The sequence below is a fragment of the Microcaecilia unicolor genome, chromosome 3 (genome assembly GCF_901765095.1).
Source record: "Microcaecilia unicolor chromosome 3, aMicUni1.1, whole genome shotgun sequence".
NCBI classification, from domain to species: domain Eukaryota; kingdom Metazoa; phylum Chordata; class Amphibia; order Gymnophiona; family Siphonopidae; genus Microcaecilia; species Microcaecilia unicolor.
This window is the reverse complement of record NC_044033.1, coordinates 398,122,938-398,147,660: the sequence shown is the minus strand read 5'-3', so window position 1 is coordinate 398,147,660 and position 24,723 is coordinate 398,122,938. Positions and strand designations below refer to the sequence as shown.

The following is a 24,723-nucleotide window of genomic DNA, read 5'->3' as shown; positions in this document are numbered from 1 at the left end:
AGTAATACCTATAGCAGTTAAGATAAAATGAAAGAGAGGTACTGGGAGGGAAATAAAGGGAGCAAGGAAGGGGTGAAGGGAATGGAAAGAGGTCACCAGTTAGGAGAGATAATGTGGCTCTGAAATGCTAGAAGAGGCAGAAAGGAGCTGTAAAGGAAGAGAGTTTGGGTGATATGGACAAGGACTAATAGTAGAGCTGTGAGAGAGGAGTAGAAACAGACTAAGTAAGTCAGAGGAACTCAAGAGGGGGCATGGGCTGTGTGGGAGAAGGTTGTTGAAAGAAGGAGATATGATCTAGGAGAGAGAAGGGGACACAAGCTGCAGATAGAAGAGAAGCTGAAAGGGATGCAGAGACGTTGTGTGGGACTAGGGAAAGAGCAGCTGAGGGAAAGGGGAATCCTGGTGGAGAGAACAGACATGAAGATGAGAAAAGGGTGAGAAGTGGAGGAGGGAGTAAGACTAGAAGAAAGTGAGATGAGAGAAGCTGTAGAAAGAAACCATGGAGAGACAAATATACATAGAGGAAAGAGAAATTGAATTGAATGTATTATTTCTAATTCACCCTTGCCCAGCCAGAGTACAAACATATATACATAAACTCAGAAAACACAGAAACATAATAACCATCACGAAAAATATCCAACAGTACACAGTTCCAGCAAGGAGTCCACCTTTTCTTCAGCCAGAGCCTGCAAAAGCTGTATACAATAAAAAGTCTTTCAGATATTTCTTAAATGTAGACAAGCAGGATTCACATTTAATTCACAATGGCAATTTATAGCATGTAATAGGTTCATAGATGGAAATTGTGCCAGTCCGTGTAAGACATGATGATGGCATGGGAGGAAGACAGGAAGACAATCCTTAAAAGAAGGAACTTGAAGACAGAGAGAAAACCAAGAACAAGTAGAAACAGAAGACTGGATTTAAACTACAGACACAAAGGTTGGGAAGTTTTTAGTAAAGATTTCTGTGCCAGCTGGACTGGATCAAGGGCAGGCAAAAGCCCTTCTCCTCCAGCTTTGTAGTCACCAGAGTTAATATGTTATTTTACTGGAAGGACATAGACGATCAGAAGGGGACTGTGTCAGTATTTGATGCCATAGTCTGAAAAATATCTTTAAAATTGCTTTTCTTTGGCAGCTCTGAAATGCAGAGACCTATGATTGAGTCTCAAATTGAAAGGAAAATAGAGAGTAACACCATCTCCCTTTTTTCACAAACATAAGTACATAAGTATTGCCATACTGGGAAAGACCAAAGGTCCATCAAGCCCAGCATCCTGTTTCCAACAGTGGCCAATCCAGGTCACAAATACTACTACTACTACTTATCATTTCTATAGCTCTACACCTGGCAAGATCCCAAAAATGTACAAAACATTTTATACTGCTTATCCCAGAAATAGTGGATTTTCCCCAAGTCCATTTAATAATAGTCTATGGACTTTTCCTTTAGGAAGCCGTCCAAACCTTTTTTAAACTCCGCTAAGCTAACCGCCTTTACCAAATTCTCTGGCAATGAATTCCAGAGTTTAATTACACGTTGAGTGAAGAAATATTTTCTCCGATTCATTTTAAATTTACTACATTGTAGCTTCATCGCATGCCCCCTAGTCCTAGTATTTTTGGAAAGCGTGAACAGACGCTTTACATCTACCCGTTCAACTCCATTCATTATTTTATAGACCTCTATCATACCTCCCCTCAGCCACCTTTTCTCCAAGCTGAAGAGCCCTAGCCACTTTAGCCTTTCCTCATAGGGAAGTCGTCCCATCCCCTTTATCATTTTCGTCGCCCTTCTCTGCACCTTTCCTAATTCCACTATATCTTTTTTGAGATGCCGCAACCAGAATTGAACACAATATTCGAGGTGCGGTCACACCATGGAATGATACAAAGGCATTATAACATCCTCATTTTTGTTTTTCATTCCTTTCCTAATAATACCTAACATTCTATTTGCTTTCTTAGCCGCCGCAGCACACTGAGCAGAAGGTTTCAACATATCATCAACGACGACACCTAGATCCCTTTCTTGGTCCTTAACTCCTAACGTGGAACCTTGCATGACATAGCTATAATTCGGGTTCCTCTTTCCCACATGCATCACTTTGCACTTGCTTACATTAAACGTCATCTGCCATTTAGACGCCCATCTCCCAGTCTCGTAAGGTCCGCTTGTAATTTTTCACAATCCTCCTGCGATTTAACGACTATGAATAACTTTGTGTCATCAGCAAATTTAATTACCTCACATTACTCCCATCTCTAGGTCATTTATAAATATGTTAAAAAGCAGCGGTCCCAGCACAGACCCCTGTGGAACCCCACTAACTACCCTTCTCCATTGAGAATACTGACCATTTAACCCTACTCTCTGTTTTCTTTCTTTTAACAAGTTTTTAATCCACAGTCATTCCCTTGTTACATCTTATGGTGTTGGACTAAATGGGCTCATTATGCTGTAACATCCCACAATAATAGCATGGCAGCAGCAGGAAGAGTTTACAGGAGAGATGGGTGGAGTTCGGAAGGTGGTAAGGGGCTCTTGCTTTGGTTTTCCTCTTGGCTCAGTTACTAAGCACTGGTTTTCCATTCCCACTGCCAGCATAGCTCTGCTGCTGAACTTCTCACTCAGCTCAGGTTAGCTTTTGGGGTGGATTACTTGTGTGGCTGTGCAGGGCACCATGAATGAAGGGATACTGCTATAGTGGTATGCCACTCCCATATCCTTCCACATCATGTGGGCCAGGGAAAGAAGGGAGTGGAGGGATAATGCTGCTCAGCAGAAAATGGAGGAGAAAGAAGGGGATACTACATATAAACACAGTAGATGACGGCAGAGAACGACCAGTACGGTCCATCCAGTCTGCACAACAAGATAAACTCGTATGTGGTACTTTATATGTATACCTGACCTTGATTTGTATCTGTCATTTTCAGGGCACAGACCGTAGAAGTCTGCCCAGCACTAGCTCCGCCTCCCACCACCGGCTCTGCCACCCAATCTCCGCTAAGCTTCTGAGGATCCCTTCCTTCTGAACAGGATTCCTTTATGTTTATCCAATGCATTTTTGAATTCTGTTAAGGTTTTCATCTCCACCACCTCCCGCGGGAGGGCATTCCAAGTATCCACCACTCTCTCCGTGAAAAAATACTTCCTGACATTTTTCTTGAGTCTGCCCCCCTTCAATCTCATTTCATGTCCTCTAGTTCTACCGCCTTCCCATCTTTGGAAAAGGTTAATTTGCGGATAAATACCTTTCAAATATTTGAACGTCTGTATCATATCACCCCTGTTTCTCCTTTCCTCCAGGTTATACATGTTCAGGTCAGCAAGTCTCTCCTCATACGTCTTATAATGCAAATCCCGTACCATTCTTGTAGCTTTTCTTTGCATCGCTTCAATTCTTTTTACATCCTTAGCAAGATACGGCCTCCAAAACTGAACACAATCCTCCAGGTGGGGCCTCACCAATGACTTATACAGGGGCATCAACACCTCCTTTCTTCTGCTGATCACACCTCTCTCTCTATACAGCCTAGCAACCTTCTAGCTATGGCCACCGCCTTGTCACACTGTTTCGTCGCCTTCAGGTCCTCAGATACTATCACCCCAAGATCCCTCTCTCCGTCCATACATATCAGACTCTCACCGCCTAACACATACATCTCCCGTGGATTTCTACTCCCTAATTGCATCACTTTGCATTTCTTCGCACTGAATTGCCAAACCTTAGACCAGATCCTTTTTCATATTTTCCACTCCTTCCCGGGTGTCACTCTGTTACAAATCTTAGTATCATCTGCAAAAAGGCAAACTTTACCTTCTAACCCTTCGGCAATGTCATTCACAAATATATTGAACAGAATCGGCCCCAGCACCAATCTCTGAGGCACTCCACTACTCATCCGAGTGAATTCCATTAACCACCACCCTCTGGCGTCTGTCCATCAACCAGTTCCTAATCCAGTTCACCACGTTGGGTCCTATCTTCAGCCTGTCAAGTTTATTCAAGAGCCTCCTGTGGGGAACCGTGTCAAAAGCTTTGCTGAAATCTAAGTAGATTACATCTATAGAACAACCTTGATTCAATTCTTTGGTCACCCAGTCAAAGAATTCAATGAGATTCGTTTGGCACGATTTACCTTTGGTAAAACCATGTTGTCTCGGATCTTGCAACTTATTGGCTTCCAGGAAATTCACTATCCTTTCCTTCAGCATCGCTTCCATTACTTTTCCAATAACCAAAGTGAGGCTTACCAGCCTGTAGTTTTCAGCTTCTTCCCTATCACCACTTTTGTGAAGAGGGACCACATCCGCCATTCTCCAATCCCATGGAACCTCTCCCATCTCCAAGGATTTATTAAACAAATCTTTAAGAGGACCCGCCAGAACCTCTCTGAGCTCCCTCAATATCCTGGGGTGGAACCTGTCCGGTCCCATAGCTTTGTCCACCTTTAGATTTTCAAGTTGTTCATGTTTGGTAAAAGGAGAGAGTAAGAGGGATGCTGTGCTGGACTCACCACTAAAAAAGAAGGGGACATGGTGCCAAAGCTATTACCACCAAATGAAGTACCAATTTCCATTTTTGCAGAAGGTACTAAAGTCAGTGCTAACTCAACTTTCCAAGCCAACCACCTACTCTGTGACAACTAGAGGTTTTGCAGGTGGGCTGGCACACAGTGAGCTGATATGAATGCATGCATTTGGATTCACCAATTTCCTGCTCTGCATGTGATTTTTAGGATTTTCAAATGCAAATGTGGCCCGAGGGGCTGTGAAGAAGCTCATTGCCGAGTTTCCAAGGTTTGTGGATGCAGGTGGTGGAACAGTTCATAAGGCCTTTCTGGATATGGAACTGCTATTGAATTTCAGTCTGTGAGTTCTAGATATGAATGGTGTCTGAGGCTCTGGGAAGGGGGAGTAGTAGGAATATGATCCTTGCCAGGAAGGACAGGGTTACAAATTTTGAAATGTGTGATGAATCTGCTTAAGCGGTATGAAGGGTGGGTGGGGAGTGGAACAGGTGGATGTGAAGTGTCTGTTCACGCTTTCCAAAAATACTAGGACTAGGGGGCATGCGATGAAACTACAGTGTAGTAAATTTAAAACAAATCGGAGAAAATGTTTCTTCACCCAACGTGTAATTAAACTCTGGAATTCGTTGCCGGTGAAGGCAGTTAGCTTAGCAGAGTTTAAAAAGGGGTTGGACGGTTTCCTAAAGGACAAGTCCATAAACCGCTACTAAACGGACTTGGAAAAATCCAAAATTCCAGGGATAACATGTATAGAATGTTTGTACGTTTGGGAAGCTTGCCAGGTGCCCTTGGCCTGGATTGGCCGCTGTCGTGGACAGGATGCTGGGCTCGATGGACCTTTGGTCTTTTCCCAGTATGGCATTACTTATGTACTTATGTACTTATGAGCCTAGCCTGCAGGGAAGTGGCACTGACCAAGGCAGAGTGAAAGGGAACCTAATGGGGGGAGGAATTAATACAGGGCAAGGCAGGTCAGGTCAGGAGGAAGAAGAGAGCAGAGACGTATAGAATGGGGAAGTGGAGTAGATACGGGGGGGGGGGGGGGGGGAAGGGTATTAAGCATCCTACTCCAAAAAGAAAAGTCAAAACTGCATTGGGAGAAAGAAGTGAGGGAAAAACAGATGAGAGGAGAAAGAAGACATTAAGGTGGGGAGGAATGGAGAAAGAAGCGGGGATGGTCTAAGAAATAAGAAAGTGTATGGTGTGAACAGGTTAGGTAGTGAAGAGGGACTATTGAGGATTGGCTGAGAGGGGGACAATAGGGGTTGTATAGATGGTCCAGGGTGGACTGGAAGGCATAGTGTGAGTGTGGTGTAGATGTGCTGGGAGTAGGGTGGTGGTAAACTGTGACAATGAGTTTGGGTTGGGGAGGAGACTGGTGGGACTTGCATTGTTACCCCTAGCATTTCATTTACCCACAAGTCCTCCCTGTATGTGCACCACCTGCTTTGCTCTTCATTTAAAAATAGCCTGACCAGTTCTGTTCAGAACCCATCATGCTTTAATTTCTTTTATATGAACTTGGTAATTTGTGCCAAGTTGAGTACCCCCAATCATTTTGAAAAGTTGGCTCCTATGAAAGACAGGACTGACTTATGTGATCCTATTTATGCAGTTAACCTGGCCGGTTAAGTTCTGAATATCAGCACCAACTCTGCCCTCGGAATACCCCCAAAATAGCTGGTTTTCAGTTTTGTGCTAACCAGTTAATTTCAGTGGCACTAACTGGTCAAGTGCTACTAAAAAATTAGTGGTTAGCACCAAATAGGTGATTTAAACAGCCAGGGGTCATTTCTGGCTGGTTAAATTGTTTTACATATCGACCCTGGCATTTACAAGCACTATCTCCAAAGTTCTATAAATGATACTTAAAATTGCGCAAGCAAATCTGGGCATGCACCCAATTTGTGGGTGCAATTTAATTGAATGAGTCAATTAACGCCAGTAATTGGGTGCTATCAATTATCTGCACTAAGTGGCCTTAATTGAAATTTACGCACGCAATTTTAGTCACATGGATCCAGAAAGTCAGCATAGTTATGGGAGGGTTAGAGCAGAACAGGGGCATTCCTAGAATTTATGCACTTTGTTGTAGAAGAAGGGGAATCCATATGTAATTTAGGTGCAAGGATTTACACCTGGGTTTATTTGGTGTAAATCCTCACATCTAAATGTTAGGCGCTAAAACATATTCTATATATGGTGCCTAATTTTCAGCGCCATGTATAGAATAGAGTTTAGCGTGGTTTTTTTCATTGCTGATTTTTCAGCGCTATTTATCGAATTTGGTCCTATGTCTGCACATATGCGCATAAATACCAATCTTTCCCCTAAGTGCTGTTCTGTAAATGTGTGCTTAATTTATACAGTAAGTACCTGCAAGGGGGTGTACATATGGGTGCACCCTAGGTGAGATTCCTATTTACATGCTTAACTTATAGACTACTGTAAGTTGTACATATGTTATTATTATTATGTTACGTTTGTATCCCACATTTTCCCACATATTTGCAGGCTCAATGTGGCTTACATAATACCGTGAAGGCATTCGCCAAATCCGATTTTAGATGACCACACTTACACCAGCTCTATGGGTGGCACAAGTGTTCAGGTCTAAATTCTAGGTGCTTACATTCCTTTATAGAATAGGCTCCTTCCAAAATTGCCTTGTACGGGGGTAATTTTATAAAGCATTTCTTAAGGATCAGAAATAGGCATGTATAAAAAATTGCTCTTGTTGGCCTGCTGGTGCTTCTTTTTCCTTTCCCCTTCCCCCAAGGACCTTGCAGCAGATCGGAGGTTGCTTGAGTCAGTTTTTATTATGTTCTACATGTTGACTTCGGTAAAACTTGATCTGCAGATAGATCCAGCTGCCAACAGGAATAGTACAGTAGGCAAGAAAAATGAGTTGCAGGGGGTATATCTGGCCCAGAGGCTGTAGTTTGGGGACCCTTGACCTAACAAAAGGAGAGTTCTAAAGCATTTCCCACTGAAAGGTTTCTTTAATTCAGGAGCAAATAACTGTAGCCTCAAAAATACTGGTTAGTAACCAGAGTATATGTGAATTTATCCCAATCAACAACACTTAGAGAAACAAACCTTCTCCATATCTACTAATGTTCAATACTATGAAAACCCAAGCAGCTTGTGATACTCCAACTTTGAAGCTGAGGACTGCTGCCTTGAATGTATAGAGTCCGGCATTGTTTGCTTGGAGCTCTGTTTTTTTCTCTTGCACAGTTCCAGTTCTTGTTGCAGATGAACTTTCACAAATTGGTGACATCAGAACCAATACAAATTTCACATGGCTATATATTTTCAGTAAACAACAACAAACCAGGCATTTGTATGCATACCTCTTTTCCTCTCTTCCAAAAAAACCTCATAAACAACAAAAAATATTTCCACAAACCAGCTCAGATTGCACATGCTGTACAGTGCTATACAAAATAGCCTCTGATTAGGTCCCTGTGCCAGACATTCTCCTGGGTTCGCTAGGACTGGGGAAAGTGCAAAGGCAGAGTCCACTAGGATGTGAATTTGAAACAACATGGAAAATGTCAAAGATGTGAATGCTAGGGTTGTGTAGCCCAACCACCGGACCACCAGGGCTTCTTTCCTTTGAGTCTGGGCACGCACGTAAGAGCTATGCTTAATGCACAACTCTTAAGCGCATGTGCGGCACTGTCTCCCTAATGCTCAATGATAACAATGAGCCTAAATTTTCATGTCATTAGCATTGAGCATTAGGGAGTTCCTTCACACACCTGTTGTGACAGTATTTTTCTGGCATGCTTTGGTACTTTTGAGCATCTGCACAATAGGTATTCTGGCCTCCTTCCACCATGCGATTGCCTCATCTTCACAGTGTTTGCATTCTCCCCATCCCCCACCCCCAAGGTCTGTCCTCCTTGGCACCCTCTGCTTCTCTTTACTGTAGCATCTCCCTGAGTTTAAGAAACACATAGGTTTGTTTATACAAGCATGAACAAACCTATTTGTACAGATGGACTAACAAATAGACAGATAGACAAACATAAAGATAGACCCTCCCAAGCAGACACTAATGTTAGAGCAAATTGCATTAAATAAATGGCAAAAATGACCAATTACATTAGTGAATACATGTTTACTACGTGCTAAGGAGAAACACCACCAGACAGTCTTTAAATGGACTTTTTTATACCAACATAAATGTAACACATGAGGGGAAAAATTCTTTGCAATTATTGTTTCGTTTTATGTGAGTGTTCATGCAGTGTTTAGAGTACACTAGAGTGCATACAAGCCTTCTGCAAACTTCATCCCTCAGTTTTCACCTGCAGCATTGGCTAGTAATATTTCCTACCTTTCCAGTCACACGACTCTTAAAGTTTTCAATCCTTCCAAATTGCTACCTGGTTTTGTGATATGGACAAATGCCTGCTAGGAGCTAGTTTAAAACTAAGATGAATCTATTTCAGCATTAACCAAACTGTACAGACAAAGTGCATAGAGGATTCCTAATTCCTTCTTTCAACTTTGTATTTTATCAAAATCAATAAATAAACATGCTCATCTCTGCACATTATACATGAAAGCACTTGATTAGTCATATTGGTCTCTGTAGTTCATTTTTAGAATGAAATAAAAATGGAACCTTTGAGATGCAGAAAGTTCAGTATGCGGGTACTGGAGTCAAGCAGCAGGGTTTGTCCTCGTTCTACTGTGACATTATCGCCATCTTGTGGAGGGTGTCCAGAAAGCCAGCTCGAGTTCTGAGACCACAGAGCACAGAATTGAAGCAAAAGGTCATCCTGCAACAAAGGATGTCACTGAATTAGTAGATTTCATATGTTTAGAACTTCAAATGAAAAGGAAGAGAGGTCAAAGGAGCATGATATGGCACATTTTCTTTTATTATTAATAATTTAGGATATACTAACACAGTATTCTCATTTACTTTTTAAACATATTAGGATGATTAAACAAAACAGTGATTTAATGTCATCCATACTAACTAGAAGAGGTGTATGTTTGTTTGTTTGGGGGTAGAAGGAGTATTTTTGTGCTGCTGCGTGAGTACCCAAAAATGTTCTTAATATCGCAAAATGCCCTTTTGCTCCTAGCATTTATTTTCCATTTCCCTCCATTATCAATCACTTCTGCTTCCAACAAATCATTCATTACAAATGAAAGTGCGCAGAGTATTCTGGGTTCACCGATGAGAGTGATTTTATGATTTACCAGAAAATGAAAATCTAGGCTACAATGGCCTGATTCTGATATAAATGGGGGTGACGGCATGAAGGTGTACAGAGGCAAATGACATAAGAATGTTAATCTCGACAAAAGATTATCTATAATTTATTATGCCATGATTGACAAAAGCAGCTTTTGTGCTAACAGGAAATACATTTTAATTTCACAGGAAAGGACATTTCCGATATGAAGTCTTTGGGTAAAGTGGTAGGGAAGCTCTGTTAGTCCACTTTTAAAGGTAATAAATAGAAATAAAACAAAGAAAAGAAAAGGTGATACCTTTTTTTATTGGACTAACAATACATTTTTTGATGAGCTTTTGAAGGTAACTCTGATCTGAAGATGAAGGGTTACCTTCCAAAGCTCACAAAAAATGTATTAAGTCAGTCCAATAAAAAAGGATTCATCTTAACTTCTTTTCTTCATTTTATTTCTTTTCATTTCTATTTATTACCATTATGACGTCTAAATCTGATTTTGGATGTTTTGCTGAAAACGTCCAAAAATCAAATGGAGAACATGGCCCTTTCTGAAACTGAAAAAGGTCTTTTGGTTCTGAAAATGGCCATTTGTTAGATGTTTTTAGACATTTTGTGTCGAGTGCGTTTTTCTTTTGTGATCATTTTTGAAAAAAAAAAGGTCCAAGGGAAAAATGCACAACAACAAGCCATTGGGACATATGGGAGGCCAGAATTTTTAGTAAACTGGCCACACAGACATCTCAGCAGATCAGTGGAGTACCCTAGAAGGTCCTGCAATGGACTTCACATAAAAGGTCCCAGGTACACATCTCACCGTTACCCCTTTACATTATATGGGGAGCCCTCCAAAACCCACCAAAAACCTACTGTACCCAACTATACACCATTTCAATAACCCTTATGCCTGTAGGTGTCACCTATATGTGGGTACAGTAGATTTTTGGTGGGGTTTGGAGTACTCACATTTTCCACCACAAGTGTAACAGTTAAGTGGGATATGGGCCCGGGTCCCCTTCTCTACAGTGCACTGCACCAACCACTAGGCTACTCCAGGGACCTGCTTGCTGATATGGTCAGACATGATATTCAGCAACATTGTCTAATTAAAGATATGCCCAATCAGTATCCCTAAACCCAAACAGCATCCTGAACACTCTCACCCCCTAAGATGCATCGTGACTCACTGCCTACCCCAGAACAACATCTGGAACCCACAGAAGTTGTATCATAAATCATCTTCCCACTCCCATGATCTCTCCCTGATACTTATTGAGGATGGGAGCAATTAAAAATGTTCTGGTTCTGTTGCTGGCATGGGTTCAAAATGACACCCAGCAGTAGCCACATGGTACCACCTCTAAGGTCAAGCTGCTTGATCCTTAGCAGTTGTCTCACAGCACTACCACTATGGGTTGAGCTGGTATACAAGGAGTGCTGAGCTGCCATTTTGAATGTAGGCTGGCAATAGGGCAGGAGCATCCACTGCCCTGTCACTAATTCACCAGGGAAAACCACAAAAGTGGAGAAACTGGATTTGCTACGGGAGGAAAAGTAAAAAAAACCCAAAAAGTAGTGTGATCAACACGACACTTCCAAAAACACCAGGGAGATGGGTGGCGCTCTACTGTTTGGCACAGTTTGTGTTTGTTTTTTCCTTCAGGCTTGATTTGGTTTCCATGTCCATGTAGCTTCAGTGATTCAGCTTACAGAATATACAGACTCCTGACGCAGGCGATGTTCGCCGAAACACGGATCCTTGTCGAGTCTTTTTTATTAATAAAGAATCACTTTTTAGCACTCGCCTCCCTGGTGTTTTGGGAAGTGTCGTGTTGATCATGCTACTTGTTTTTTACTAATTCACCAGGGACATCCCTGGTAGGTTCCAGGAATATGGGGGGGGGGAGGGCTTCATGATGCTGCTTGGAGGGGAGGTGGGTGGGTCATAAGGCTGTTTATGAGGTAGGGTGTTACAATTCACAATGCTGCTTGGGGGGGGAGGGAGGAGATAGAAGGTTCCTACAGGACCCTTATTTTTTCTTTAAAGCAGAGGACATCCGTGAGTGCATCCAGATAACATGGACACACAATCTGCCAATGCATTTAGCATGTAGTAATTGTCTGCCCTGTGCAGCAACAACAGGGCAGATGTGGGACAGGCCACCTTCAGTTAACGCAACTTCATGAGCAGTAAGTGTGAAAATTCACTGAACATTATTATTCAAGCCCTTTTATTTGTTGCTGTCATATTTTTTCTCTGTTTTGAATTATGTGACATGTCGTGAGATGTTTAACGTTAGAGCAATTTCACAGCCATTCAGTTCCCATTGGTATTTATGGGAGTGATTCTGAGAATGTTTTACATCAGGGGACATAAAACTGATTATTTCAGGTGTAGCAGCCAGCATTTACAAAAACACTGACCATCCTAGTTGAATATTGACCCATGCAATTTTTTAAAAAATGATTAAAATACTTTTATAATTATATTTATGTCATTGAGGGCCCCTTTTACAAAGTGGTGGTAAGCACAATGTGGGCTTACCCCACGTTAAAAAAGAACTACAGCCGGGCTACCACAGCAGCCCAGTGCTGGTTCCACCATCATATCCGGTGCTACAAAAATATATTTATTTTTGTAGCACCGATGTGTACCTGGCGGTAATCAGGCAGTGCTGCGTGCTGCCCGGTTAGCGCGGGAGCCCTTTCTGCCACCTCAATGGGTGGCAGTAAGAGCTCCTCCTGAAAAGGCCATGCAGCAAGTGCTTTACCACCAGGGGCGTAGCCAGAGTTCCGCAGGAGGGGGGTCCACAGACCGAGGTAAGAGGGCACATTTTAGCCAGCCCCCCCCCCCGGCGCTGCCGACCCCCCCTGCCATTTTTTACCGGCCCCCACTGCCGCCACCACCACCACATTTGACCACCCCCCCGGGGCCAACCCTTTCGACCCCCCTTCCCCCGCTGCCACTGTCAGGTACCATTGCTGGTGGGGGTTGGGGACCTCCACCAGCAAAGGTACCTGATGGCAGCGGCGGCGGCGGGGGAGGGTTGGTGGCGGGAGGGGGAGTCGAAGGGGTTGGTGGCAGGGAAGCCAGGGCCAAATCTACAGGGGCCCATACCTCCGTGGCCCCACATAGCTACGCCCCTGTTTGCCACACGGCCATTTCCTACAGAAAAGAAGACCTACCTTTTACCTGGCTGCAGTAAAAGGGGGCCTCAGCGTGAATCAAAAACATGCACTGATGCCCGTACAGGCTCCCTTTTGCCGCAGCTTGGTAAAAGGGGCCCTGAGTCTATAAATATTTGTTTTTAAGAAAAACAAGGTTGGAACAGTATACTCCATTTTGAAGAATAGAGTAGGCAGAAGTTCTACATATGTGTTGTGCTTGTTTGCCTGTTGTTCTGACTCACATTTCATTATGTGGACACAGTGTCACCATAATGCATTCTTTAACTTTCACAAAGAATGCATAAAAGGAAAAAAAATCTATTTCATTCCTATGGCACACTTTGCTCCCTTAGGAGCGTCACTGCTTATCAAGGAGGGTCATTGTAATTTCACATACATCTGTGCATTCTACATCTGTAAGATTCATATTCTAGATGCTTTGTATGCTCTGTGTATTTTCTAAGATAATGCAGGTGTTAAGAAAGATCAAAATGGATTTTATATGTAAATACCAGAAATAAATCTTGCCAAAATAACAGTGGCTTCTACAAGCAGATTTCATTGGAAAATTTTAACCAGAATTTAAGATAGAGCATACGTACTGTAGGGCTCCTTTTACTAAGTTGCGGTACGCATTAGCGCATGCTTACTGCAGCTTACGAGGGCTTACCACAGGATGTGCTGAGGCGTTCCACAGTAAGTTCTGAATGCGGGCATGCAAATCACATGTTAAAAAATATTTGTTAATTTTTCTGGCAGGGGGGCGTGTCTTGGGGATGGAGAATGGGCATTTCCACGCTAATCAGTTAGCATATTCAAATTGCCGCTTGTTAACTGATTAGCAGGGGATTGGATCCTGAGCTCTTACCACCTTCAAAATAGGTGGCAGTAAGGGACCACGTGCTAATTCTTGGTAATGGCCATATGCTACTGGCAACATTAGTGCATGGTGATTAATTTGGAAAATAGAAATATCAGCCATTTTCCAGCAGCGGTAAAAAGTGACCTTTATGTGTAGAAAAGACCTGCCTAAGGCCACTTTTTAACACAGCTTTTTAAAAGGACCCTCTTAGGGGTTGATTCTATATATATGGCACCTAAAAAATCAAAGCTGAATTCAGTGCCAACTAAGCGTATTCTATAATCGGTGCCTAGATTTAGGTGCCGATTATAGAATACGCTTAGTTGATATTTCAGCGCCTAAATCTATGTGCATCCATTTACACCAATTAAAACATGACATAGATTTATTTATTTATTTAATTTATTTATTTGTTGCATTTGTATCCCACATTTTCCCACCTATTTGCAGACTCAATGTGGCTTACAATAACACATCCTAACATCGTCAATCAAGAGTAGATAAAACAATGGGCCATATTCTAGAACTAGGTGCATAAATTTCAGAATGTCCACAAAACACCCATTTCCTCACCACTCCCCTTTTTGCCTGCAAGTGTTAGAAGTTCGGCACACATCATTACAGAATATGCTTAGCGAGTTGTGTGCCTAAATTCTAATCAGTGCCAATTAGTGCTCATTATTGCTTGTTAAGTGCTGTTATCAGCGCTCATTAGCTTGTTAAGCTTGATAATTACGCACATTGCTATAGAATCTGCGCCAATATTGGCACCGATCTCTAGGCGCACTATATAGATTTCAGCAATGAATATCCGGATAGGGCAATCAATGCCAGCACAATCCAGATAACTAATTGGTTAATCAGCTGAGGTCAATGGCACTTATCCAGATAGTTTGTTAAAAGTGCATTACAGCATTTTAACAAGCACAAACTGATGTAATATACCAAACTATACTGTTTTAGGATGATTTTTGTTGATGCCACTACAAATTAAATTACATTAAAGCAAAATATACTATTGGTAAATGTATATATATGGTAATTTACCAAAATGCCAAGAAATCAAAATACAATTTTTGAATCTGCATTAAAGTTTCAGTTTATTTGTTCCTAGAATTTGTGTGCAATTTTTTACAGGATTCAAAGAACATTTCTGGAATGAAAACACAGCATCAAATATATTGTACAACTTTGCATTCCCCCCAAAATAAAACTCTGGTTGCCACCCCATTCTCCATCATGGAGAGGCTAATGTTTGATTCTGATACAATAACCCAGCTCTGCCTTAAATCAATAACACAGCAACTCAGTGTATCTCAAAAACCATTTGATTCTGTCAGTGATTTGTACAGTAAGCGGATGTCATAATAAAGACTGCGTAACAACAAATTCAGGGTGCAAAATGGTTTAATAATAAACCAAAGCAGGTTCCTGAAAATAACCTAGTCATGTCTCTGAACTCATTCCTACCCATCTCTATGAAGGCTCAGTCAGTGAGCATGCGTTCCATTTCTAATTGGCCTAGTTGGATGATCAGAAAAGAAGTCTGAGAAGTGCTCAATGTAGCAACAGCTCAGGTATATACCTGGAGTTCATTCTTTAAAGATATGCACCATCTTCGGAGGGAGAATATTATATATCCTAGCTGTGTATTTGCAGCAGCAAATTGTTTTTTTATTTAGGGCCCTGTTTACTAAGCAGTGTTATAGGCGCAGTAAATGTGTATGCGCGTTAACCATGTATATGTCTACAATATCCCTATAGGTGCCTACATGGTTAGTGCACATGTTAAGTGTAAGCACACTAAAAACACTAACGCACCTTAGTAAACAGGGCCCTTAATTTTTATTGAGGTTTCAAATCTAAAAGTGTACAAAAAACATGAGAAACATGTACATTCATAAGCTGAGTACAGTATTAGAAGTAACGTACAAACATGGTAAAATTCCAACCAGAATTAACCAGTCATCTTCAACTGAATAGTGCTGAATAATTAGCACTCAACCCAAATATAATCCCTTAACCTTTGGCGAGACAATGAGTTGTCTGGACAAAAATCAACTGATCAGTAGGAACCAAAGTTTAATGGACAAGACTTTTAAGGGTCCTTTTACTAAGGTGAGCTAATGGATTTAGCACACGCTAATGATTAGTGCAAGTTAAATACTGCACAGTCCATTGTATACCAACAGCCTTCTTAGCATTGTACTCACACTAATTTGTTAGCATACATTAAATCCATTAGAGTACCTCAGTAAAAGGACCCCTTAAACAGCAGCTTTCATGTTATTCTATTTATGTATTAATGTAAATAACTATATATAGATAAAGTCTAGGGGGCACTTTCACTAAAGTACAGTAAAGGTTTGCATTTACTATGCAGTAAGAGGGTAATTCTATAAGTTGTAGATGGCAAAGCAGAGCATAAATGGCAGTATTTTAGTCATTCATTTCATAAATGTTCTCTTGCAGAATTCTGACTAGCAGAAAAATAAATGCCATAATTTGACGGCGCTTACCAATGGGTGTATGCATGGGTGGAGTTTGGGTGGAGTGAGGGCGGAGTGCAGAAATATGCATGTAAATTATGGAATACTATAAATTTGCATGCATTCTAGCTCACAACTACTATTTTAACAAGCCACTGGGATGGTTTATGGGCTCATACCTTAAATAAGAGCACATTTTTAGCCATTTGTGCTAGTATTCTATTAAGAAAAAAATAGAAGGTGCCTTCTTTTCCTTTTAGAATATACTTAGAGGGGCATAATTGAATGAAAACGCCTATCTCTATGGGCGTTTATCTCCGAGAACGGGTCCGTGAAGGGGCGGACCGAACCGTATTTTGGGAAAAAATAGACGCCCATGTTTTATTCAACAATGTGTGAGCTGGACGTTTTTGTTTTTCAGTGATAATGGAAAATGAAAGCGCCCAGCTCAAAAACGAATAAATCCAAGACATTTATTCGTGGGAGGGGCCAGGATTCGTAGTGCACTGGTCCCCCTCACATGCCAGGACATCAACCGGGCACCCTAGGGGGCACTTTTACAAAACCAAAAAAACAGGTAAAAGAGCTCCCAGGTGCATAGCACCCTTCCCTTGTGTGTTGAGCCCCCCAAATCCCCCTCAAAACCCACTGCCCACAAGTCTACACCATTACTATAGCCCTAAGGGGTGAAGGGGGGCACCTACATGTGGGTACAGTGGGTTTGGGGGGGTTGGACGACTAATAAGCATTAAGCAGCACAATTGTAACAGGTAGGGGGGATGGGCCTGGGTCCACCTGCCTGAAGTCCACTGCACCCCCTAACAACTCCTCCAGTGACCTGCATACTGCTGCCAGGGAGCTGGGTATGACATTTGAGGGTGAAAATAAAAAGTTGTGAAACATCATTTTTTTGTGGTGGGAGGGGGTTAGTGACCACTGGGGGAGTCAGGGGAGGTCATCCCCGATTCCCTCCAGTGGTCATCTGGTCATTTAGGGCACTTTTTGGGGCCTTATTCGTGAAAAAACAGGGTCCAGAAAAAGTGTCCTAAATTCTAGCTAAAAACGCATACTTTTTTCCCATTATCAGTGAAATGCGCCCATCTTTGTTCGGCAGATAACCATGCCCCAGTTCCGCCTTCGCCACACCTCTGACACGCCCCCATCAACTTTGTCCGCATCCGCAACGGAGTGCAGCTGAAAACATCCAAAAATCGGCTTTCGATTATACCGCTTTATTCGTTTTTGTGAGATAAACGTCCATCTCCCGATTTAGGTCGGAACTTGGGCGTTTTTCTCGTTCGATTATAAGCAGGATAGTGATTTTAGTAGGCATCATTTTATAGAATTGTCCTCAACTATGATAGGAAAAATTCTGGGAAGGGTGGCCAAGAAAGGAAGTCCTTTGGATATTTGTTCATTTTTTTTTATTTAAAGGAAATTCCTTCTCAAATTTTATATGGCTTACTGCATTTATAAACAATATGCTGCTGGAGGGTGTTTAGCCTAATGAAATTGCTTCAATTGCTTTTACTCCCATCCCTAAAAATATAGAAGGAGATCTCACTCAAGTCAAAAATTTTAGACCAGTGGTGAGTATTCCTTGGATAGCGAAACTCCTGGACTTTGTGGTGAACTATCAATTCTCACTTTTTAGGAAGAATCTATGCATTTACATTCCTCACAGCATGGGTTTAGCCGGATGCATAGCACGGAGACAATGCTTATAACAGAAAAAATGCGATATATAGCCTTGGGTAAGGAAGCTGTCCTATTGTATTTTGATATGTCAAGATTTGCTGCCTTTAAGATTGAGTGAAATGGGTATTGGGGTTCCATTCTTAAATGGTTTTCATCCTTCTTGGGAAATAGACAATATGGTGGTGTTTTAAAGAATGGTATTTCATCAGAGGGTTGGAAGCTGAACTGAAGGGTTCCCATTGTCACCTCAACTTTTTAATGTTTACATGAGCCATTTGGGTGGTTACTAATAGCCTTTAAACATTTTTTCATTATTGTATGCAGATGACATTTTAGTTTGGTGCCCTATTCAAGATTCTTTGGGGAAAACCTTTTCATTGCTAAGGCATTATATAAAAATAGTAGAAGACTGGGCTTCAGCTAAACTTTTTTAAACTGAATACGCAGAAAACATCGTAAATTTTCTACGTATCTACTTTCTGCTGGCCACCAAAGGATGGTTTGTTGACCAGCAGAAGGTCTCTTCTGAAATAATAAATGTAGAATTATGAGCACAAGTTATGCACTATGGAATGGGTTAAAAGGTCAGAGATTGATAAGTCTGTATGACTCTGGAATCTATCAGAGATTGACGAGCCTGCATGACTCTGAGATTTATGATCTCTGGAACTTAGGATACTCTGTCTCAAAACTGAGCATGTGCGGCTTGAGGGCCCAGCAGCTGCTAGGCAGGCAATGCAAGGGGGGGGGGGGGGGCGTTGGAGTTTTCTCTCTCCTGCTCCTGTCGGGACACGATCATCCAGGTCCCATCAGGAGCAGGAGAGAAAAAGAGACCCCATCGCCCAACCCGGGGAATTTTGCCCCCCTGACTCCCCTTCTTGGCGGCCCTGATTGCCAATGGGTGTACATGGGGATGGAGTTTGGTAGAGGTGTGCAGCCTGAAAATTGTTCTGTTGTGTTGTTTCTGGGAATGCTTGTTTTTTTTCATCATGGCAACAATGTTAAGAGTGTCTACTTTTTCAGAAAGAACATGCACTCTTTTGAAAGACTGTGCACTAATCATGAAGAGTGCACTTTTTGCCAATAGTGTGTGCATGTATGAGAATGTCAACCTAAGGGCTTTGGCTGACAAAATTACAGGATTCAAGTCAGCTTGGTTTTACTTGAGGTAGATTTTGTCAGATGAATCTGATCAACGTTTTGGATTGTGTGACCAAAGAATTAGATGAGGGAAAGCAGGTGGAGCTCCATTTTACAAAGAGCATATAGACATGTTCAATTCAGATAATATTTTAAAAAAGAATCTGCCAGCATAGAGCCTTTTCTAAAATATCTATAAGAGTGCATGAGTATTTGCCGGCACATGCAGTGGGAGCAGCCATTTTACAGATACACACTTCAAAACTTTAAACAGCACAAACCCAGCAGCTTCCAAGTGTAGGTGTTGGAATGCACACATGGAAGTGATGATTTCATAATTTCAACATGTGTGTGGCACACTTCCATGTGGAGCTGCCTCATTTTGAAGTTGTGAGGCCACAATTTTAATTCAGTTTCATTTTGGAGGATAAAATGGTGTGGAAGCTTTGTTAGTCTACTTTTAAAGGTAATAAATAGAAATAAAACAAAACAAAAGATATCTTTATTAGACAAACAATACATTTTTGATTACTTTCGAACAATCTAGTGAAGCCTGAGGAATTTTCTAGAGTTTGACAGCCAAAATATTATGCTAAAAATTGAAAGGTCATACATTTTGGCTTTAAAAAAAACCCCCATAGAAGTTGTGCAATATAGGAATGAAGTTCTGTGCATGTAAGAAGAGCAGGATATGGATGTGATTGTATCTGATATTTTAAGGTTGGCACACAAGTAGTAGATAAAGCAATGGTAAAAGCTAGAAGAATAATTGGATGCATAGGGAGAGGAATGGCCAGCAGGAAAAGGAAGGTGACACTGCTACGAAGTCTTTGGTGAGACTGCATTGGAAGTAGTATGTGCAGTTCTGGAGTCCATACAGTGGTGTAGCCAAACCTGACATTTTGGCTGGGCCCAGAGCTAATATGGGCAGGCACTATATATATATATATAGGCTTCTGGGTGGGGATGGGCTCTTCACTGCAGGGCAAAAAAAGGTATATTTTAATCATTAAATACATACATTTTTTGGCCTAGGCAGTGAAGTGCTTACCCCACCCAGAAATTCCACAACAATAAATTTTAATAGTGCCCAACAGGCCCCAGCTAGCTTAATTTTAAAAACAAATTACCATGATAATGTTAAAAATAAGATGCAAAAAAACCCAAAAAGCATTTTATTACCTGCTGCTGGGCTGGGCTGGGCTGGCAGCTGCTGCTTGGCAGTAAGTTACCTGGGGCCGGGAGACAGGAACTCGACTTCAACCAGACCTTTCTTCTGTTTCCACGTTTACAGGCCAGGGAGGGCACGGCCAGGCTGAACCCTTCGTACGTGCATGTGGCCATGTGCAGCTTTAGCCTTACCCTGCCCTCCCTCAGATGCCACGTCACGTAGAGCGAGTGGAGCCGAGCGAAAGCGAGGCTGAGGCACGCCGCCGTGCACAGCCACATCCAGGACAGGTCATACCGCTACCACGAATGCAGTGCGACCAACAACGACGTCACCGACGCGCTGCCTCTCTCTAAGCCCGAAGGTAGGTGGGCGTGGGCTGATGATGTCTTCTGAGCCTGCCCTGAGCGCGGGTGCCCGCGATGTACACTAGGGCACTAGGCTCAGCTGCTGCATGTGGTGTGTGTGTGCGCGCTTGGGTGGTGGGCGGGCCTGAGGACGGAATTGGACGGAGCCTGAGATCAGCTGCCAGAGCACCGCGTGTTGGGTGCTGTCTCTCTGCCGTCACGCTAGGCTGCTGCTGCAGTTGTGTGTGCGCTGGGTGGGCGGGCCTGGGCTGAAATTGGGTGGGCCTGGGCCCACCCAGGCCCACCCATAGCTACGCCCCTGAGTCCATATCTTCAGAAGGATATAAAGGATGAAGTCTGTCCAGAGAATGGCTTCTAAAATGGTCAGTGGCTTTATTCATAAACTAAATGGGAACAGACAATATGTAGGGATTCTCAACCCAGTCCTCAGACACATCTAGCCAGTCAGGTTTTCAGGATGCCCACAATGAATATACATGACATAGATTTGCTTACAATGGAGGTGGTGCACTCAAATTTATCTCATGCATATTCATTGTGGGTATCTTTCAAACCTGACTGGCTGCGTGTGTCCTGAGGAATGGATTGAGAACCTCAGCTCTGCAGGAAAGACAAGGTAAGTGAGATATAGAAAAATTAAAACAAAAACACCAGTAATCTAAGGAAATACTTCTTAATAGAAAAGATAATGGATGTATGGAACAACTATCCAGTGGATGCAGTGCAGACAAGACTATATCTGAATTCAAGCATGCATAAAACAAATCAAAGAGGATTTATGAGGCAACTAGACTGTTGAGGGGAAGACTTTATAGATCATGTCTTTTTTTTTAATCATATATGAAAGGGGATGGGGCTCATGAGGAGGGTAGCTTGCCACTAGGGTTAGTTGTTGTTCTTGGGAGCCAGAGCAACAAATGAGTAGGGGGGGAGTGCCCCTTACCCTCACTCAGCCACAAGGTATTTTGTCACCCCAGGGGGCAATTCAGCCTCTTTTAACATGTCTCCATTCCTACAAAGGGAAGATCACATCATGGCCCAATAAAGATATCTATACCTCACTGGGATGCAGTTTTCTTTCTTGAGAATACAAGTCCAAGAAAGTTACATGCAACAATGTCCTAGAGCTCAGTTAGCACCTTTTTCCAAGATGACACAAGTAGTTAAGGAACACATGGTGATAACTCCTGCACCCCATAGAAGTATAATTTGAGCAAGCTTATAGGGCCTGTAGGGAGCTTTAGCAGACATTTTTAATGGGATCGGGATGCCTGAAGGCTAAAGGTTGTACTGGGTTATTTGCTGACCTTTCATGATGTATATATGGCCTGGTGGGGGTGGTGGGGGGGTGCAGCCCTTAACTCCACTTGATCACCAGGGATTTCAACTCCAGGGAGTAGGTGCTTTGACAGATGCCAAGCAGCACCTTGAAAGCCCTTCCCTTTGCACAAAGAGGAGCTCTATGTTGCCACAGCTGGAAGTCATTTCATGGCCTTGGGAAAACGCAAATGTTGCTTGCAATATTCTTTGCTACTGTGCTTTTGTATATGTGTTGCAGAATTTCACTAAAACAGCTGCTAGCCTGCAGCATTTGCAGCAGGTTAGTGCATTGTCCCCTATGAGGGCAACAATGAAAGCCATCTACATAGATTAACCACAGAACTGGGCAGTTTGAGTACCAGAGTAAAGTATACACGTATGTGAAAAGCAACATGTTTTGCCTTTATCTGCATATTTTTGTCAGTGTTCCCAGGTGGGGTTAGGTTGAGGAAGGGCTTTTCATCATGAAAACTACATGTATTGTTTTGCCTTATAAAAGGTTCTCACTCATTTAAAAAAAGCACCAGTTTTGCAGGTAGTTTTGAAGAGGGCTGAAATCACAGCAAAACTGTCGTAATAGTTTTCCTGTGATGATTATCATATATTCCATAGATAAAACCTACTTTTAGGGTTTGCCAGATGGCAGGCAGGCAGTGTAATTATCTATATCTATGATCATAATCTAAGATCCCATCTTATGACATTACATCTAAATGTGCCTTCCCTTTTTTTTCTATATGTCTAAATGATATAGCATGTCGTGCTCCCCACCCCCACTCCACTCTCACTGCTGGTTGTCAAGCAATGGGCAAGTTAAATTTGAATGCTGAAAACACTGCCAAATCACCAGGCTGACACAAAAGGCAGCCTTTTCTACATCGCTGACAGATTGCCATTTAACCAGCATACACAGAACAAGTGTTTCTGCTTTCAGTTGCCAGTATGACAAGGTTAACATTTTAAGTGATGGAATACAGTGTAGAGTTCCCCATACTGTGGACCTACAGTTGAAAACATTTAATTTTAGTGCTGGGAGACATGGTGTATGTACTTTCCAGGCTGTGAGCCCCTGACAGCACCTCAGCTTAATACACTGAGGAAATCTTTACCTTTTCCCTTCTACCTGAAGGGAAACAAATGAATATTTTTGACAAAAAAAAAGAGTTATTTTATTATGATATATGTATACCTCCAAATAGTATTTACTACCATCTGGTCTAATTTATTTCTAATGTTTTGGCCACCATCTTCTTACAACAAAAGAAATAATTATCTCCTGGAGGGCAAAAAAAAAAAAGAGAGAGAGAGAGAGGAAAAAACAAAAGTTAATTACTTTTTGCTGTAAGGGAAACAAACAACCAGTGACATTATAATGAAGAAGCAATTAGTAAGGTGGGAGGAAGCAACTATGATTAAAACATATCAAATTGATTTATTTTCATCTTCCTCCTCTACCCCCTCTAATCACCTCCCCTCTCTTAGCCTTAACTCTACTGTACTAACTTTGTGATATACATATTAGCTTCCATCCAATCCCCTTATTTAGGGCCAGTTTAACTATTAGGCAGCTAGCCAGTTGCCTAGGGCAGTAGGGGTTTTTTTTTTTTGGGGGGGGGGGGGTGATAGACCAGTTGCAGTCAAAACAAAATGGACAGCCACACAAACTTAAAAAAAAAAAAAAACTTCTACAGTATACTTTTATCTGCAAAGACAGTGAATTTTAACAGCCCATTTACCCTGGTGAATGGCTTTTGGAAACTGACCTCATTATGTATGTATAGGTAAAACAATATTTAATATTCAAATGTATGTACAGTTATTTCAGAAAGATTAAGCATCCTTACATGAGGAAAAACTGATTTACATGTGGAAATTGGCATAGATGTACTGTACAAGTACAAATTTCAGAAAAGGTGTTATTTATATAGACCCAGGGGGTACTTGGGGGTACTGAGTACCGGTACCTTTTCCATTGTCTGCTAAAATTGACCCATGGTCCTCAAGTTTTAATGAAAGAGCTCAGGCTCTACACACCAATTCTGCCTTGTCATAGATTCTGTGACTGGTTACAGGGGGCCTGGCTATTGTGGGGTGGGTCCCTCAGTGATCACCCCACCCCTGAAGGATGGTCTGGCATTTGAGTACTGGCACCTTTTTCGCTAGAAAAAATGCAGTGTATAGACAACAGCATGCAGAAACATAAAGGAAAGGATGCATGTCCTGGGCATTGTTTGGGTGGTCTTTCAAAGTATATATGTATATTGTATGGTAGAATGGCAGGACACTCTGGAAAATTTCCCTGTTGGCATTTACACCTTCACTAAGTCACGGAGAACCTCTGGCAAGCTTCTAATTTTGACCTGGGATTTAGAGGAGTGCTTGAAAGGGGATTAATTCTTTACAGATCCAAACAAATTCAAAAGGCAAAATATTTGAGTTTTGGAACTTGGGTCATTAATCAGTCCCCTGCAGACATTCAGTTTTTCAAAATCCATGACTTTCATATGTAGGTGGTGTCACACGTATAAGAAATAAAGTGCTCATATTTGTATATACATTTCTTTACCCATTCAAAACCTTGAGAAAAACTCTTTATTTGAATATTTGCTTTTTTTTTAATGGCTTCTTCTAATCTGCATCCTGCCAAATACACATTTTTTGTTGGAACTATATGTTTTTGGTATTGAAGGCTCCATGTTCCATGAGGCTTTTATAAAATGTTAGCATTGGTTTAAACACGTGGACCT

At 41.9% G+C, this 24,723-nt stretch overlaps 1 protein-coding gene across 1 annotated transcript in view; it reads right to left on the bottom strand.

The window, feature by feature from the left end:
* Nucleotides 1-24,723, bottom strand: part of PKHD1 (PKHD1 ciliary IPT domain containing fibrocystin/polyductin) — a 980,909-nt gene that overhangs the window by 571,127 nt on the left and 385,059 nt on the right. The window contains exon 36 of the mRNA XM_030198735.1: nt 9,184-9,340. Within this exon, the coding sequence (XP_030054595.1) occupies nt 9,184-9,340 (157 nt within the window). The remainder of the gene's footprint in view (nt 1-9,183; nt 9,341-24,723) is intronic.